General features: G+C 35.5%; 1 protein-coding gene across 1 annotated transcript; it reads right to left on the bottom strand.

Annotated features, from left to right (window-relative positions):
• Nucleotides 1-9,343: 9,343 nt before the first annotated feature.
• Nucleotides 9,344-9,673, bottom strand: LOC145098579 (uncharacterized). The gene has a single exon (XM_079036207.1). The coding sequence runs from the start codon at nucleotides 9,671-9,673 to the stop codon at nucleotides 9,344-9,346; it is 330 nt and encodes a 109-aa protein (XP_078892333.1).
• Nucleotides 9,674-20,264: the final 10,591 nt, after the last annotated feature.

The following is a 20,264-nucleotide window of genomic DNA, read 5'->3' as shown; positions in this document are numbered from 1 at the left end:
GATGTTAAGTACAAATTTATCCATTACACATTTCCTAATTATCTAATCTAAACTCATATCGTCCTTCAGCCCAATGCTCCTAGCGTGCTGCAAGTGCTTAACCCTGCTCAGTCCCTTCGTAAGGGGATCTGTTGGGTTATCTTCTGATGATACCCTCTTCACTATGAGGAGTCCGTCTTCTACCCGATGTCTAATGAAATGGTATTTTCTGTCGATATGTCTGGATCTGCCGTGATCCCTAGGTTCCTTGGTTAAGGCAACCACTCCTTCATTAGAAAATCTCCATGGCCTCCTTTACGGATGACACAACTCCAAGGTCTCCAATGAAGTTCTTCAACCATATTGCCTCTTTCGACGCTTCACTTGCTGCAATGTACTCTGATTCACACGTTAAATCAGCCACAGTCTCCTGCTTGGAACTTTTCCAAGTCACTGCTCCTCCGTTAAGGGTAAAGACCTAGCCTGACTGCGAACGGTAATTATTCCAATCCGTCTGGAAACTAGCGTCACTGTACCCTTGTACCCTCAATTCATCACTCCCACCGAGGACTAGAAACCATTCCTTGGTCCTCCGAAGGTACTTAAAAATATTCTTGACAGCAATCCAATGCGCTCTACCAGGGTTCCCTTAATATCTGCTGACCATGCTTAAAGCGAAGGCCACATCAGGGCTAGTACAAGTCATAGCGTACATGATAGAGCCAACTTCAGAAGCGTAAGCTACTCGGCTCATATCAGCTATTTATGCCTCTATACTCGGGCATTGAGTCTTACTCAACTTGGTATTGCTTTGGATTGGCAATTCCCCTTTCTTATAATTTTCCATACTAAAAACGCTTTCGTACCTTATCCAAGTATGAATCCTGACTGAGTCCTATCAGTCTTTTACTTCTGTTTCTTACTATCCTTATTCCCATAATATATGCAGCTTCTCCGAGGTCCTTCATAGCGAAAAACTTCCCAAGCCAGGACTTGACCTCCTGCAAGGTTGGGACGTCGTTTCCTATGAGCAGTATGTTATCGACATACAATTCGAAGAAGCTTACTATACTCCCACTGGCCTTGACATACACACATGACTCATCTTCGCTTCGCAGAAAGCCAAACTCTTTGACCTTCTCGTCAAAACAATGATTCCATCTGCGAGACACTTTCTTTAATCCATAAATGGATTTCTCAAGCTTACACACTCTATTTTGATGCTTCGCATCGACAAAACACTCTGGCTGATTCATGTAAAGATCCTCAACCAAATTTCCATTAAGAAAAGCGGTTTTCACGTCCATCTGCCATATTTCATAATCATGAAACGCAGCTATTGCGAGCATCACCATAATAGACTTTATCTTAGCAACTGGTGAGAAGGTCTCATCATAGCCAACTCTAAGAGTTTGAGTAAAGCCCTTCGCAACCAATCGCGCTTTATAAGTGTGCACATTCCCATCGATGTTTGTCATCTTTTTGAAGATCCACTTGCACCGACTGTCTTACGACCCGACACATTATCAACCAAATTCCAAACTTGGTTGTCGTACATGGACTGAATCTCGTTGTCCATTGCCTCCTTCCATTTAGCAGAATCCGGGTCGGTCATGGCTTCCTTGTAGCTGCTAGGTTCGTCCAGGTTTACCAGTGTACTATCATTAATAAATGTATCCCCTACGGTAGTAATATGGAATTCATACAACTGGGGTGGAACACTAGCCCTACTGGAACGTCTAAGAGGTAAGGATTCGTTAACAGGTTCAACAGGAGTTTCCCAGTATTAGAAGTTGCTTCATCGCTTTGTTCTTGAATCTCTTCAAAATCAATTTTCCTCCCACTGTCCTCTTGGCTTATGAGTTCTCTTTCTCGGAAAACCCCTCTCCTCGCAACGAAGACAAAATTATCATTCGGTATGTAGAAGATATAGCCAAAGGAATTCTGTGGATAGCCGATGAAATAACACTTCTCACTACGAGGTTCGAGCTTGTCGTGAGTCTCTCGTCTTACGAAAGCCTCGCAACCCCAAACCTTGATATGGGAGCTTTCCTTGTCCACATTTCGTGAGGTGTTTTGGCAACCTTCTTGGTGGGAACTAAATTAAGGATATGGGCGGCCGTCTCTAAGGCGTACCCCCAGAAAGCTATTGGTAACGAAGCTCGACTCATCATAGAACGAACCATGTCCAACAAGGTCCGATTACGTCTCTCAGACACACCAATAAATTGTGGCGTTCTCGGAGGCGTCAATTGCGAAATGATTTGGCATTCCTTTAGATAGTCGTGAAACTCAAGACTTAGGTATTCTCCTCCTCGGTCTGACCGAAGCATCTTGATTTTCCTGCCCAACTGATTCTCCACTTCATTCTTAAACTCTTTGAGTTGTTCAAAGGTTTCTGAATTTTTCTTGATTAAGTAGATATATACATATCTGCTATAATCATCCGTAAAAGTCACGTAGAAGTGGCAAACATCCCTTGTGGTGGATCTAAAGGGCCCACACACATCGATGTATATGAGATCCAATAGACCCTCACCCCTATCACAAGTGCCAGTGAAGGGTGACTTGGTCATCTTCCCAAGAAAACAAGATTCACACACGTCATCGTCCCCAAGGTCGAATGACTCCAACACTCCATCCTTTTGGAGTTGGGCTATGCGTTTCTTGTTCACATGGCCAACGCGACAATGCCACAAGCATGCTTTGTCTAAACTATTAGACAAATCAACATTCAACACATCATTTCCTAAATTGTCTACAACCAACAAAGATTCATGTATTCGATTACAAGAAAATGCATTGAAATAAAAAACATCATTCAAATAAATAGTAATAGAAGCATTACTATTATCAAATGAGTATCTGAAACCTTGTCTATATAATCCATGAAAAGAAATGATGTTTCTTGCCATATCTGGCAAATAGCAACATTTATTTAAATCTAATCCTAACCCATTACTCAACACTAAAGAATAAACTCCAACTTTGGTCACAGGCGACGATCTTCTGTTTTCCAAAATCAACTTTATCTTCCCATGTTCCACCTCCCTACTTCTTCTTAGGTCCTGCAAATCAGAGCAAATGTGGAAACCATATCCTGTATCAAGAACCCATGAAGTAGCAAGTGATGAGTTGTTAGATTTAATAGAATACATACCTTCATAGGTGGGCTTTATCTTCCCATCTCTAATGTCCTGCAGATATTTGGGGCAGCTTCGTTTCTAGTGGCCCTTCTCGTGGCAATAAAAACACTCTGCTTGCTTAGGGTCAGAGGAGGGTTTAGCAGGACCTGCTTTGGTTCCACTAAAAGATGAACCATCTTGGGACTTTCCCTTTTGGTGGCTCTTAGATGGAGCCTTCCTCTTCTTACCTCTTCTTTGCCATATTGCCAACATAGGGGCCGAATCAGTAGGAGTTGATGCAATAGATTTATCCTTTAGGTTGCACTCAGCAGTTCTCAACAACCCTTGAAGCTTGCTCAAGGTGACCTCCTCTTTGTTCATGTGGTAGGTCATTCTGAATTGTTTGTAGCATGGAGGCAATGAGTGGAGAATGATGTCGATAGCCAAATCCTCATCAAAGTTAACATTCAGCTTTAGAAGACGATCAACATACCTTTACATCTTCAGCAGATGAAAAATCAAGGATTCTCCGCTCCCCATCTTAGCGGTTATCATGTTCGTGATGATCTCATAGCGCTCTTGCCTCGCGCTTTGGTGATACCTATCCATTAAATCTTGTTGCATCTCGAATGGATACATGTCCTCATAGGACTTCTGGAGTTCTGCGTTCATAGTCGCGAGCATGATGCGATGAACCTTCATAGCATCACGTTCATGAGCCTATAAGGCAACGATTTCTTCAGCAGTGGTAGTTTCTGGATTGATCTTTTCAAGCTTCTCATCGAGGACATACTCTTTGTCCTCGTATCGAGTGATCATTCGAATGTTTCGGATCCACTCGTTGAAGTTGTTGCCATTAAATATCACTTTCCCACACAAATTCATGAGTGAGAATCCACCAGTAGCTGCAGGAGTGTTGTTGTTTGCGTTCGACATCTGAAAATAGAAAAGGACAAGTTTGATTAGAAATAATCCCCAATTAAACACCCAAATGAAAAATTAGGGCCAGGATCCAACAACATTATTTACAACTTAGAAAAGGGATGTCGTAATCTAAATGCAAATAATATTGAAGGTAAGCGAATTACGATTCACTAATTTCCCCCACGAAAAACGAAAGGAAATTAAGTTTTAAATGTATTTGAAAAATCCTAGATCTTTGAGATTCATTGAACTTTTCAATCACATGTTTAAATCTCGATATGCACTTCAAATTTATGACTGGGATACCGAGGATCGCAAACAAGTCGTGAATAACCATGCGAATCAACATGGTGCACCCAATGTCTCATCACCTAATCAATGTGTCGGTAAACCACACACGCTCCATTGATCTATGACAAACATCGAGCCACCCTTCGCCACCAATCTCAATCCCAAATTAGTGTGCCGGTTAACCATGCACGCTCCACTAACGATTGACAAGGGTGCAAAGTCTAATTCCATGGAATAACATCATTTTCACATTTTACCCTAAAGTAACTAAGATTGGGAATTTGTAAAACATTATAGTTACTTTGTAAATTCATTATACTTAAAAGAGGAATTAAGTGCCATATCCTATCCGTTCGGCTAACGACCCTCCACTAGTCAAGCAAGCGGTGAGTGTGAGCGTACACCCATTAAGCGCCATTTTATAGGCAGCAACCTTATACCCACCTTATAGACCTACTAGCGATAAGACTAGCTTATTCTTATACATATATATTAATTAATCTTGTAATAATATGATAGTATAGGGTTGAATTTTAAACTTGTAAAATTCTAAGGGTTTGAAATTTAAATCATTTAAAATTACACTTTTAATCATAAAATTTAAATCTCAAAACTTGAGGACAAGTTTTGAACTTTTCAAAACACAAGGAATCAAATAACAAATAATATAAATTAAACAATTAATTTTATGATTATCTATATTTGACCTAATCAAATTTTAGTCACAAGATAATTACCAAATAATTTAAATAATCCATATTTATCATATAAAGAAACTATTATTCAAAAGATTTGAAATTATCTATTGTTTTGGAAAGGATAATCATTTGCATACAATAAAATTCGGATTTTATTATCAAAAAACCTATTTTGGCATTTATCCTATAGCAAAACAGCAAGAAAATCCCTAGATATGCTCAGACTGACTCCCGAACTCGCCGATTCAGTCCTGGACTTGGCGAGTTGGGCCAACTCGCCGAGTCCAGATACTGACTCGCCGAATTGAGTCGGGCAGAGGCCAAAAAAACGTTTTTCAGCATAAACACGACAATTACATCACATACAACAGAAACCAATCAAGGCTCTGATAACACTAATGGGTTGTATGCATAAGAACAATCTTATTTGCTCATACAAACCCTAATGCTTGGATCAAGGCTTATTTATTGTACATGCAATGAATCCAAGACTTGCAAACCCTAATCTAGCATACTTAATTCGAAATTAACACTATAAAAACAGATCTAAGTGATTACCTCTTTCAATCGATTTGAAATCCTTTGAATCTTCTTGTTCTTGAGCTTAGAGTCACATGTGTAACTCCTCTAATGGCTTAAGTCCGGCCTAGGGTTTCACTTGGGAACCAAGTGGCCGAAAATTGAAGGCTAGGGGTCTTACTTATAATGTAGGCTGCTAGGGTTTTAGTCTAAACCCTAATGGACAGCTTAGTCACCAAGCAGCCCAATGAACCTTCTGGAATAAGGCCTTGGACGAAAATATGATGATCCTTCATCATAATATCATTCCCCCTTAGTCCATTAGGTTTCCCAGCCCAAAACTCAACTATCACACATTTGACAGTTTATACCCATTTATTTAATTAATCTCTTTTAGTCACCAAATTAATTTCTAATAAATTTATGACTAATACTAACTAAATAAATGTGATTTCTCCTTTAATATATTATTCTTATAATATCTTAATAAATCATATTATCCTCTCTCTCTCTCTCTCTCATCAAATTATACTGTCAAGTTGTTTTGGTGAAGTCAACCCAAAATGACCATGCACAACCGGGTCAAGTAGATACAAAATATAGTTACGGGTTTAGACACTAATCCACCAAAAACATGACTAAATTGGTCCTAGTTACTCTTCGAGAAGGAGTGGGAGAAGGGAGGGGATTCTCGAACGCGGAAAAGGATCCAATAACTTCAAAAGAATTGAACGAGGAGCAGTATGAGGTGAAAATCTCAACAAATAAATTGTTTGAAACGCCTACTAAGACAATGTTCGAAATTCATAGGAACATTCCATACCAATCAAACAAATGAATCTTAAATTCTAACCGTCTTTATAAATGAAAAATCATTTGATCGTGATGAAAAATCCATACATAGATCAAAACTAATTTACCCTTAACATTGTTTGAGTACCGTTGCAATATGCTAAATTTACGTAGTTTGGATAACTGAATTCCAAAAAGCCTAAATGTTGATAATTAAATTTATCACATGTCTAAATGTTTTTAAATATAATATGAAGATATATAACATTTGTAAATGAAGTACGAATTCCAATAATAGAGAGTGAGGTGAATTGAAGAACTATGAAGAACACATGGGATAACTAGGACCATTGTTAGTGCTCTTTGCGTCATTTGGCTTCTTAAGGTATGACTTAATATCTTCATTCCAATCACACCTCTTATATATATATATATATATATATATATATATATATATATATATATATATATATATATATATATATATATATATATATATATATATATATATATATATATATATATATATATATGAGAAAAGTGAATATACCCTTAAGGGTATATAAACTTAGGTATCCAAACCCATCATAATTAGGGGCTGTTTGGCAGGATCTAAATTTTTAAGAGATCTGAATTTCTAAGAGCGTCTGAAATTTTAAGAGCTAAATGTTTAACATGCTGCTTGGTTGGCACCTCTGAATTGCTGTGCTGAATTATTAAAACGACCATTTTACCAATCTGTTTTACTTTTTATTGAATTCAATTGTTTATTTAGAAAATAACCTAATAAATTTTTTAAATATGTATTTAAAAAAATATGAACACCATGTAAAATCCAAATTTATCGTAAATCAAAATTAAACACAAATCCAAATCAAACATAAATATTATTAAATCCACAAAATCATAATAAAATCCCAATAAAATCCTACAAATTTAATTTTATCCCAATTGATTCGCAATCTGGTCACGCAAATTATTCATGTATTCATTGCCTTGTGAACCCCATTCCATATCGTGTACGTTTTGTCCATCATTCTCTCCCCCTTGTGCTTGATCATTGTTCTCCTTGAACGCCATAAATAACTCATCATGAATATTGCATTTTCTTATGAAATTGTGGACTGCAAAACAAGCAACGACTATATCTCTTTGCACTGAAAAAGGAAAAGGAGCCATTCATTTTAAGATTGGAAATCTCGCATTCAAAACACTGTAAGCACGTTCAATAACATTTCTGAGTTGCGCATGTGCATAATTGAATTTTTCTTCCTTAGTTAACGGACGTCGTCGTCGATAATCGGCTAACCAATACCTCGTGTTGCGGTAAGGAGTCATAAATCCACGAGTGTTGGTGTATGGAGCATCGCAAAGGTAATATTTATCTATACACATGAGTGAAGGAAGTATTACATATAGAAATTTAAAATCGTATTTTTGAATCAATTTAAAAAGAATTACAACCCTGGAGGAGGGAACGGAAAGCCTGAAGTCGGGTTACATGCAACTTCTTTCAAAACTCGCGAATTATGTGTTATACCCTCCCAATCGGCCCATACGAATGTGAATATCATATCAAAATCACAAATTCCTAAAACATTTTGAAAGCATTCACCTTTTCCTCTTCCCCTATAGGGAGTTTGTTGATCAGCAGGCACGACTGCATGTACAAGAGTTCCATCTAACGCACCTATTGCTCCAGAAAAGATTTCTTTTAGCCTACGATGTCTCTCTGAGGAATTCACGGTTGCATTAGAATTTGTTGGCACTATAACTTCTTTTACAAAAATCATCATTGCATTTAGCACCTCATGAAAGCATCTATGAACTGTTTCTGTGGAGTGTTGAAACCTCGTTTGATAATCCTGAACCGTTTATTATGTGCTATAGTTGTCAGGAACATAGTCATCTTTTCTTCAACGCTTATATGTCTACTACTTTGCAACCAATTGTTTCGTCTAAAATGATTGCATAAAAGTACATACGCTTCACGTGAAAGGCGCATCAGCTCATGACATTGTGTAGAAGTTCCATGTAACAATTCTTGTGTATGTTGATGACCGCTCATTTCCGAATCATTATCAATTGCCCTTCGAATTCTATTGGATGCTAGATTCAACCAATAACAACATAGTAAAATGAAAAATGCAATTTCTTCATCTGAATCCATAACCAATCTGTTATTTTAAACAATAACAATTATATTAACAACAAATATATTAACAACATATAAATTAACAAGTCATTCATGTCATATAAAAATATAGTAATCCAAAACATCAAGTCAATCATGTCATATAAAATTCTAGTAATCCAAAATATCAAGTAATCCAAAAAAAACCATCACGTTCAAACAAACATCTAGTTATCCAAAAAAATATCAAAACATTCAAAACATCTACTTAGCGAAACATTCCATAATGTGCTCCAACAGTCTTGACCTAATTCTCACAAATAGTTGGATTAATGGTTAACCACACTTGCCTCTAATACGCGCCTTCACCAAAAAGAGCAACAACAGTAGTGTATCTTGGATCAAATATTCCCCATCCTAACTTCTCCAGCTTTTCCATACACACACCTAAATGGGAAGAAGAATGCTTTTCCACAAATATTTTAGCAACTGTGGCAATATCTTCCCCGATTTCAAGCAATCTTGAGTTCGATGCATCTTTACCCTTATGTTTACTTTTATTTTGACTCTTTTCCGTATCTGTAGTCTTTTGTTTTTTTGATGGAGCAGCTGACTCATCATTGAGACCTACAGTTTCATGTTGAGTGCAATCGATGTCATCAAAGTCATGCAAACTAAAGTGGCTTGAGTCTTGATTAGGACAGGGAAGGGTAGAAGTTGGTCCCCAACTATGCATGTCTGTCGCAGTCGCGCCTTCAAACAACTGTGTGCAATGGTCGGGGTACGGTAGTGGTGTGCGTCTCAAAGAATCCACATGTTTGTTTGAATGTTTGGAAAAAATATTTTATTATTTAAAAACATGATAATCTATTTTTTATAAATTAACAAAATACCTTCGCTTCTAGTTCCCATTCTTCTTTGGAAAGAATGAAGGTGTTGGTTGTTGAATTGTACACATTACCGATTTTGTGTTTTAACTTCAAAAAAGCACCAAACTTTGACTTTAGGTAGTCGTAGCGGTTCTTCATTTGTTTTTGGTCGGCAATAAAGTTATGTTCAACTTTTAGTGTTTCAGCTACATTCCTCCAAGAAAGTTCTTTCAAACTACTCCCTTCCCGTCCATTGACTGTAACTTCACCTAAACAAGCTTCTAGAAATGTTTTCTCTACACCTTCTACCTTCCAACTAATCCTATCCTTCTTTTCTCCCATTTCTTTGATCAATTCGACATAAAAATGCATGTTTTAGCAACAAGTTATGCATTGCAAAATACACATTTTCAGCAAAACTAATGCATATTTCCTAATAACAACAAGAGCATATATGATTTCATTTAACATCGAACTCAACATATAACATCAAACTCAGCATATAACATCAACATTGAACAAATAACATCAACATATAATGCATATTTCCTAATAGCAACAAGAGCATATATGATTTCACTATAACATCAAACACAAATATGATTTCAAAAACATTTTAGCATAATAATAGAACATAAAAACATTGAATATAAACAATTGAATATAAAAAATCAAACATAACAGGAACTCATAGCAGGGAAATAATAAATCAGGAACTCATAACAGGGAAATAATATCAACATACAACATCAACATTGAACAAATAACATCAACATATAACAAATCAGGAACTCATAGCAGGGAAATATTTTTTTTCGTTTTTTGAAGAAATCAGGAACAAATAACATAACATGATTTGGATTTTTGATTTTCAGGTTTAGGAGCAACAAGAAATCGGTTTTCAGAAGAAGGAAGAAAGAAGAATAGAAAAAAAAAACGATTTTCAGAAACAAATAACATACCTGATTTCGTTTTTTTAACAAATCAGGAACAAATAACATAAGATGATGTTGATTTTTGATTTCCAGGTTCGGGAGCAGCAAGGAAAACGATTTTCAGAAGAAGGAAGAAAGAAGAATAGCAAAGAAATCGATTTTAAGAGGAGGAACCACATACCTGAAGCGTCGGCGAGATGCGGAAGGACGTTCGGTGGCGGCGGCGGCGTTCCAGGGAGAAGCGTCGTCGACGGGGAAGATTGAAGGCAGTGTCGGATCCTTGCTGGTGAGGAGAACAGCGGGAGCAAATGCGAAGGAAGAAAAAACGGAAGAAAACAATCGATGGGTATTAGGGAAAAATAGGTACGCAACTTCTTTTTTATTTTTCAGACACGGCTCAATATCAGAAAAAATAAGAGGTAAAAATTAAGAAGCAGATAAACGATCTAAATCTGAATTTTTAAGACATTACCTCTTAATTTTGCTACTAAGAGGTAAACAAATGAACCCTTAGTCATTTTGTTTGATATATTCATTATAATGTTATTCAACTTCAACCTCTAACTAGATTTACTTTGATGATTTTCGAAATTTCATTATTATTTTCCTCTTATATCACATCTTTTTGCCGAACACCTACTAGGCTATATATATTATATTTGAAAATGCAAATTATGTAAGAGGAAGATAAATATAAAATTTTTAAAAATCTTGGAAGTAAATCAAGTTTGAAGTTGAATTATAAGAATATTGGACAATTACAATATATATATATATATATATATATATATATATATATATATATATATATATGATACAAAAAAACGTAGGATAGTGAGTTTGGGTACCTAAACTTATATACCCTTAAGGCTATATTCACTTTTCCCTACATATATATATATATATATATATATATATATATATAGGGTTAGGTTGATGTGAGACGACCTAATTTTATAAGACCGTGAGACGCAATCCTAGCCACTCATTTCATAGATAAAAAAAATTTAAATGCAAAATAATTAAAAATTTTCGGGAAAAAAAAATTCAAATATTGTTTTCGGAATTTATATTTTCCAAAAAAAATAAAAAAATACATCTTTTTACATATTCTAGTAGAATATTAAAATATTCTACATATGTGACAAATCTAGTAGAATATTCTAACATTCTAAAAATTACATTAGAATATTTATAGTATAATATTCTATTAGAATATTTCATGTACTTTTCAAAAAAAGCGGTAATTTTTTTTATATTTTATATTTTTGTTATTTTTTTTAGGTAATTAAAGTTCCGAAAATAATAATTAAATTTTTTTTTGGATTTTTCCTTTTCTTTTGCATTTTAAAATTATTTTTAGATATGGTCTCACGGTCTCACAAAATTAGTATGGTCTCAAATGAACCTGAACATATATATATATATATATATATATATATATATATATATATATATATATATGTATATATATATATATATATATATATATATATATATATATATATATATATATATAGGGCTAGGTTCATATGTTTCTTATATTTATTATATGTTAGAATGTATCAATAGAAATTTAGTAAAATTAAATAATTATTTAATTAAATAAAGATATATATTAAATGATTTCCATAATTGTACTGTATATTAAATGATATACATAAACATTTTCTCATTTCCTCTTTTGTGCTTTCAGTATTTTATTTTAAGGTACGTTCACTACTTCAATCCTTTAATATTCCTTCAAGTGCTTATAATTTTGTGTTAACTGAGTTTAATGTTGTTGTTACTTATGTTAATAATCTTGTGATCTCTGCTAGCAATGAGGCTAAAAAATCTAGTACTCAGTTACTAGAAACCCAAAGGATGTTGGAGGCAAAGAAGGCTAAGATAGATCATCTATAGTTGCAAATAACGAACATCATGATTGATAAAGATAGTTTGAATACAGATAATAGGATTTTGTTAAAACAAATGAATATTTACTATAATTCTGCTAAAAGACTCTATTGTAAATTGACTGAATTGGATTACTGTAGTGATATAAGTAAAGAACAACATAGGAAGCTTCCACCATTCTTTTCTTTCGAAAGAGAAAAAGTAGATGCAACTTCTTATGACTGTGAGATGACTATTTCTGATTTTGATAAAGTTCCCGATAATAGATATCCTTATGGAATAGTGAAAATTGATGAACATCTAGATGCTAATGATCTTGTTGATATAGTTAATAAAACTTTGACTATAAATGAACAAATCAAGATTTTGAAAAAGACTGAGAATTCAACTTTTGACTCCTAAAACAACTTTGCTGATATCAAAGATGATAATATCAGTGAAATTGAAGCAGAGGAAGTTGTTGACTGTTCTCAGTTATCTGTCATTAATGTCAAATCATTAGCTAAGGGTAAACAAAAATGTCGTGATTCGAATATTAAAGTTAACAAAGACCAACCCTCTACTTCGAAAGTTTTTGATCTTGACCATGTGATTGTTGAAGATACTCAGACTGATAGTGACGATGATGACGATGTTTCGAAGGAAACAATTGATCCAAATGTTTCGAAAGAAACAAAAATTCATCGAATTGTTGAAGATCAGGTGCATGAAGAATCAAAGAAATTTGACACAATCATTAAAGAAAAAGGTTCCCATTATATTGAACCTAATTATGTGGTTTATCCATACTTCAAGTGCACTGGTAATGTTGTCTTTCCAAACCAAGTTTTTGTCACAAAGGGTAATGGAGAAAATGTCAATCCTGAGATAAACAAATTGGTTGAAGAGGACAATAAGAAAGCTTCAAAGGAAGGATTTTTCTCAAATCAAAGCACCATTGAGAACAATCTTACCAAAAACTCGTACACTTTTCAAACACAAAAGCCAAGTTGAACTTGGGTGCTTAAAACAGAAACATCAGAAGTTGAAAAACAAACAAACATTAAAGTTTCTGAAAAACCAATTGAAGAAGTTCAAAGTCAAAAAGAAAATATTCAAAAGATTTCACAAGAAAATGGGATTTCAATGAATAAAGAAAGAAATAAGGCTTATTGGAATACTTGCATGTCTAAAGAGAAACAACAAAGTTTTTCTTCCAAAAAAGTCTGAAAAGAAAAAGTCTGAATTTGTTAAGACAAAATTCCAAAATCCATCTTTTGGTGAAAAGAAATCGATGACAAAATCTTCAAAATCACAAAAAAAAATTCTAAAGATATGGAACATGTTTCGAAATCAAAACAAAAATCCAATGTTCAAACTTCTTATCATGAGAATTATGTGAAAAGTCAACAAAAAGGTTTTGTCAAGAATTCTAACATTCAAAGATGTTCACAAGATAATTTTCAGAGAAGTGATTTTCGAGCAAATGAACAAAAGATTTATCATCGTGTTCCTTATCAAAATCAATTTTCAAATTCACAAACAGTTTTTCCAAAGAAGAACGTTGGTTATCAAAACCGATTCCAGAATCGTTATAATCCTCATGTTTTGACAAGAAAGGCAACAAGACACTTTGAGAAATTCGAAGTTCAAGGGAGGAGAAATGAATCTTTCAAGCCTGATCAACCTCGTTCTCAAAACCCACCTTCGAAACAAACCGCAAAAGCTTCATTTGTTAAAGGAAAAACCGATGTGCAAAATATCAATCATTGGTTGGAAGGAAAGGGAAAGCGTTTTCAATTTGGGAAATTCTCTCAAGAACGGATTAAGGATGCATATGAGAAATATCTAAATGAATCATCAAATGTAAGTTCTTCTTCAAAAGAATCGAATCCTTCTGTTCAGAAATGGAGAGAAATTTTGACAGAAAATGTCAGTAAGAAAGAACCTAAGAAGAGTGAGGTGCATGTTGATGTTGACTGTAAATCTTCGAATGATTACATTTCGATACCCTTAAATAATGATGTGGACATAATTGAAAGTTTCAAAACAAAAGTTCGAAACTGGATAATTGGATCTTCAATCCATCAAGCTTTTTTATTCTAATAACTCAAGACCCAAACAGCCTTGGGGACCTAAATTCTTTAAATGATTGCAGGTTTTATGTGACGAGCAATACGATTAAAAATGGTATATCGAAAGTGGTTGCTCTCATCACATGACTGGGAAGAAGGAAAACCTGATAGATTTTCGAAGTCTGGAAAATGTTGGTGTTGTGAAATTTGGAAATAATAACAAGTGTTAAGTCAAAGGCTATGGAAAGGTGACCAATGGGAAGTTTACAATCAACATATTTGCTTATGTCAAAGGTCTTCAACACAATTTGATCAGTGTTTCGTAACTTGTTGTGGGCACTGGCAATCAAGTTGTTTTTAATGAAGAAGGAAATGTCATATCCAACATCGACAGAAAAGAAGTTCTTCTTAAATCAAAACGAAAAGGAGATATGTTTACACTTGACATCAAACCCATCATTGGTGTTCTTTCTGTTTGTTTAGTTTCAAACGCTTCCTTTGATATAAGCTGGTTGTGGCATCAAAGATTGTCACATTTGAATTTTAAAAATATAAACAAATTGGTGGTAAAAGATCTTGTTCGAGGTTTGCCTGTGTAAAATTTAATAATGATTCTCTTTGTGTGGCTTGCAAACAAGGAAAACATCATAGACAAGCTCATCTGATGGTGATTGATTCAAAGATCGTCGAACCTTTGGAACTTCTTCATATTGACCTTTGTGGTCCTTCGACAGTTGAAACCCTCAACAAGAAGAGGTACATTCTAGTTATTGTTGATTATTTTTCTAGGTTTACTTGGGTATATTTTCTTCATTTGAAATCATAAACGACCCAAGTGATGGTCGATTTTATCAAACATATCGAATTAATTTTGAAGAAAAAGGTTTGCAAAATCAAGAGTGATAATGATTTGAGTTCAAGAATAAGGTTCTTGACTCGTTTTTGGCTGACAAAGGAATTTAGCACAACTTCTCTTCTCCATATACACCTCAACAGAATGGTGTTGTCAAAAAGTGAAATCGTTCACTATGTGAAGTAGCAAGAACGATGTTGATATACACGAATCTTCCATAATATCTCTGGGCTGAAGTTGTTTCAGTCGCTTGCTTTACTCAAAATCTGTCTTTCAATTCATAGAAGATTTGATATCACCCCTTATGAAATCATTAACAATCGGAAATCAAATGTAAAATTTTTCCATGTTTTTGGTTGGAGGTGCTTCATTATGAATCTTAAGGATAATATTTTGAAATTTCAGGCAAAGGCTGATGAAGGAATATTCTAAGGTTATTCTCATATTTGTGTGGCATATCAGGTGCTCAACAAGCATACAAGGAAAATCGAAGAAACTTTTAATCTAACATTCGATGATCACTATGTCAAAAATGTAGAAAAATGCTTTCCACAACAACTAATCATTAATGAATGAAATAATGAATCTATAAGTATTAATTCATTTGATGTTGATTATGATTTAATTTTTGATACTCCTGATAGGGCTATTGATGCTGAAATTCATGCTAAGGATAATCGAATTCTGGAAGCATCAAAACACTCTACTGATTTGACAGTGATACAACAAATTGTTGATTTACACCTAACAACAAATTCTCAACATAATGACGAAAGTCTGCCAGTTTTACAAACTGATGAAGTGGAGGGGGAGCACTTCACTTCGACTACTCATGTTGAGGGGGATCATAATTTCGAGTAGGAGAATGGGAGAATGAATGCCGATGTCGAGGGGGAGCATCAAAAGATAATTTTGTCGAGGAGGAACAAAATGATAATCAAACAAATATTTTAAATAATCAACACAAATTTTTTCATGATTCAACTGGTAATGTGTCAATTGCAGGTTTAAAGAATGATGAAATATTCGAAGATGCACCGTTGGATTTTGATCCAACATATCCTCCGATGGATAGATGGACGCGAAATCATCCACATGAACAAATTCTTGGTTATCCACAAGCTGGAGTATTAACGAGAGCTTAGATTTGTGCAAAGAATGAGGTACTCAATACTCACCAGGACTTTTGCATGTTCAATGTTTTTATTTAGAAAATTGAACCGAAAATAATCAAGATTGCAATGGAAGATCCTGATTGGATTGTTTCTATGCAATCTGAGTTGGCTGAATTCGAAAGAAATAAAGTTTGGCGTCTACTTCCTAAACCAAAAGACGTGTCAGTGATAGGATTAAAATGGATTTTTAAAAATAAAACTGATAAAGAAGGTAACGTTGTTTAAAACAAAGCTAGGCTTGTAGTTAAAAGTTATTCTCAACAAGAAGGTATAGACTATGAGGAAACCTTCTCCCCTGTTGCAAGACTTGAGGCAGTTCGAATATTTATAGCCTATGCAGCGCAAAAAGATTTTGATGTCTACCAAATGGATGTCAAGTGTGCACTTCTCAACGGTGAACTCGAAGAGACAGTGTATGTTGAACAACCTCCAGGTTTTGTTAACGAAAAATACCCTGATCATTTTTATATCTTAGACAAAGCTGTTTATGGGTTAAAACAAGCACCAAGAGCCTGATATGCAACTCTTACCGATTTCTTAAAACAATCGAAATTTAAACAAGGATAAGTTGATCCCACTCTCTTTCGAAAGAAAGTTGGGGATCATCTAATGCTTGTTCAGATTTATGTTTATGATATTATTTTTGGTTCTACTAACCCTGCTTTATCAAGAGAATTCGAAAATTTGATGAAATGCCAGTTTGAGATGAGTATGATGGGGAAAATAAACATTTTTTTAGGATTAAACATTCATCAACGAAGAGAAGGCATATTTACAAATCAAGAGAAGTACACATAAAATCTGAAAATTTTGGAATGACGAATAGCACAAAGCTGAGAGTACCAATGGCTGTTGGAACAAGGCTTAGTCCATCATTGGATCAACCAGCTGTTGATCTCACATTGTATCGAAGCATGATAGGTTCGTTACTTTTCTTTACGGCAATTCGACCTGATATTATGTTTTCTGTGTGCAATTGTGCTAGGTATCAATCAAATCCCAAGGAACCTCATCTAAATGTTGTCAAGAATATATTTTGTTATCTCAAAGGAACAACTTCGTTAGGATTCTGGTATCCTTCGAAGTCAGGCTTTTTCATATAGGCATTCTCAGATGCTGATTTAGGGGATTGTAATCTTGATCGAAAAAGAACAAGTGGTGGGTGTCAACTATTAGATGGGAAGTTAGTAAGCTGGAAATCAAAAAAGCAAACATGTTTGTCAATTTCTACAGCAGAAGAAGAATACGTTGTTGCTGCAGATTGTACTTCACAAATCATATGGATACAAAGTAAACTGCATGATTATGCAATCAACATGAAGAAAATTCCGTTGTATCGTGACTCACAAAGTGCCATTCGCATCTGCCATAACCTTGTGCAACATTCGAAAACAAAACATTTTTCTCTTTGTTACCATTTTATAAAAGATCACGTTGAAGATGGAAACATAGAAGTTCATTTTATAAAGACTACTGATCAGCTTGTTGATATCTTTACAAAACCATTGGATGAAAAATCATTTGTAAGAATTATAAATGGCTTAGGAATGAAGAATGCGAATTTTGTTCCTAGTCAGCTTTCATTGGAATGACAAGCCAAAGTGTTGAAAAGATGTTGATTCAGCGGTTACTATTCATAGTCAACGCTTCGACATGCTTCACTTTTGACATCATGCTCACTGGTTTGACAAAAAATTTAGTTACTTTTCCTATGTTTCAAATTTTCGTTAGTCAGGTACAATTTTATTGTTGCCTATTATTTTCGTTATCAAAAATCAAAAACAACCAAAAAGATTTTCATTTTTGTATTTCGTTTTCAAAAATCAAAAACAACAAAAAGATTTTCATTCTTGTCTTTCTTTTTCAAATATAAAAAATTCCAAAAAGATTTTTCGTTGTTTTTGTTATTCAAAAACTCAAAAATCCAAAAATATTTTTTATGTTAATCTTTTCATGTGTAGGTATTAGCGAAGATTTTTGGTGGTTTATGCTCGCTGCTTGAGGCAAAGGTATATTTTCGAAATTATGTCCTAGTTAGGATGTCCCTAGAAGCATGTTTCAACATGTCAACCCAAGCCTCCACGACTCAATGGGTTTCGAAGCCTTAATGAATCTCTTATTCTGAGGATTCTTCCCAACTAAACTATATTCCCCTTAGTCATTGAGCTACCATACTCTACTCAATTAAGTTTAGATTTTTCTACTTGGTCAATGAATAGTAGTGGTACTTTCGAATCCTTAAACCAATCTTTTTCATCCTACAGTTCTTTCAGGATCACACATTATGACATATGTCCAAGAGATTTCTGGTAAATACCAATCAGGATCTAGACAAATCAAAACTCTGTGTTTAGGATCTGACATCATGAGACCGTGATGGAAGTGAACCCCAAACTTTCGAACCTGAAAGAATTTATGGGGAACTTTGTTACAGATTTTAACGAAACTTTTGTTTCAGTACCAAATTTCGATACTTAAAATCATATTCTGTCTATTTGCGTGGTCTTGCTAAAATGTTCGAAACACACCAAATTTCGATACTTAAAATCATATTCTGTCTTCTACATGTCTATTTGCCTGTGCTGAGTCCGACAAGGTCAAATTTGCAGCCTGTACCTTCAGTGATAAAGCCTTGACTTGGTGGAATGGCCGAGTCAAATCCTTGACCCTACCCGTAGCCAATGCCATGGGCTGGGACGCCATGAAAGAACTCCTCCTTGCCGAATACTGTCCCCGCGGTGAAATGCAGAAGCTAGAGCACGAGCTCTAGAACCTGAAGATGAAAGGTTCCGACATTGCTGCATACATTTCCCGATTCGATGATCTTGCCCTTCTCTGTCCTGGTCTGGTCACTCCTGAAAGAAAAAAGATCGAGAGGTTTATTTGGGGGTTAACCAATCCAACAAAAGGTCATGTCTTAGCTGCTCGCCCGGACACATATGATAGTGCTAAGACTTTAGCCCAAGCCATAATTGACCACAGTGATGATGTCGAGGAAACCACTACCGCCCCTGAGTCGACTAAAAGAAGTGGTGAGAAAAGAAAGTTCTGGAAGAAGAAGAAGTGTCAATCTTCCCAAGGATCCTCCAAAAGACAGCAAGCAGTAGCACTCTATGCTGCTACTACCCCCGTTGCTGCTGCTTCTGTTGTGGGATCCACAGCTCCAACTCCTACGAGCCGGTATGCTGGTAATCTCCCTCTCTGTGACAAGTGCAAGTATCACCACAACCCTGGCCCCTGTCGAGAACTTTCCTATACCAATTGTGGTAAGAAGGGGCACACAGTCCGATTCTGCAAAGCTCCGGCCCAATCGGCCAATCAATCTTCGGGAACAGGTGTTCGTCAAGCCTGCTACAACTGTGGTGAGGTCGGGCATTTTAAAAGGAACTGGCCTAAAAAGTCTACTGCTGATAACACTGGAAGAGTCCTCGCCATGGGACGGGAGGAAGCGGTCGCCGATCCCACTGTTGTCTCGGGTACGTTCCTTCTCGACAACTCATATGCTAATATTCTTTTTGACTCGGGTGCTGAGAGAAGCTTTATTAGTCATACATTCAAACATAACTCCCGACCTTTAACCAAAACGTTTACCGTCGAGATGGCGAACGGTGAGAAAGAAAGCGCGAGCGAAGTATTCGTAGGTTGTACCCTTACCTTGAACGACCATTCGTTTCCTATCGATCTCATGCCAGTATCCATAAAGAGCTTTGATGTCATCATTGGCATGGATTGGTTGAGTCCCAATCATGCGGACATCCTTTGTTTTGAAAAAGCAATCCGTCCCAACCTTCCTTTGGGTCAAACTCTAGTAATCTATGGCGATAAACTCAGTTCCAACCTTCGTATCATTTCCTGCATCAAAGCTCAGAAGCTCCTGCGAAAGGAGTGTATTGCATTCTTGGCCCATGTAATCAACGAGAAGCAGGAAGTTAAAGACCTCGCGAGCATCCCCGAAGTCTGTAACTTTCCTGACGTATTTCCCGAAGAGCTTCCAGGAATTCCTCCCGAACGTCAGGT

The sequence above is a fragment of the Lactuca serriola genome, chromosome 4 (assembly GCF_051521515.1).
Source record: "Lactuca serriola cultivar US96UC23 chromosome 4, Lser_US96UC23_V15, whole genome shotgun sequence".
Lineage (NCBI taxonomy): Eukaryota > Viridiplantae > Streptophyta > Magnoliopsida > Asterales > Asteraceae > Lactuca > Lactuca serriola.
Note: the sequence above shows the minus strand (reverse complement) of the source record. Positions and strands in the feature narration are given on the sequence as shown.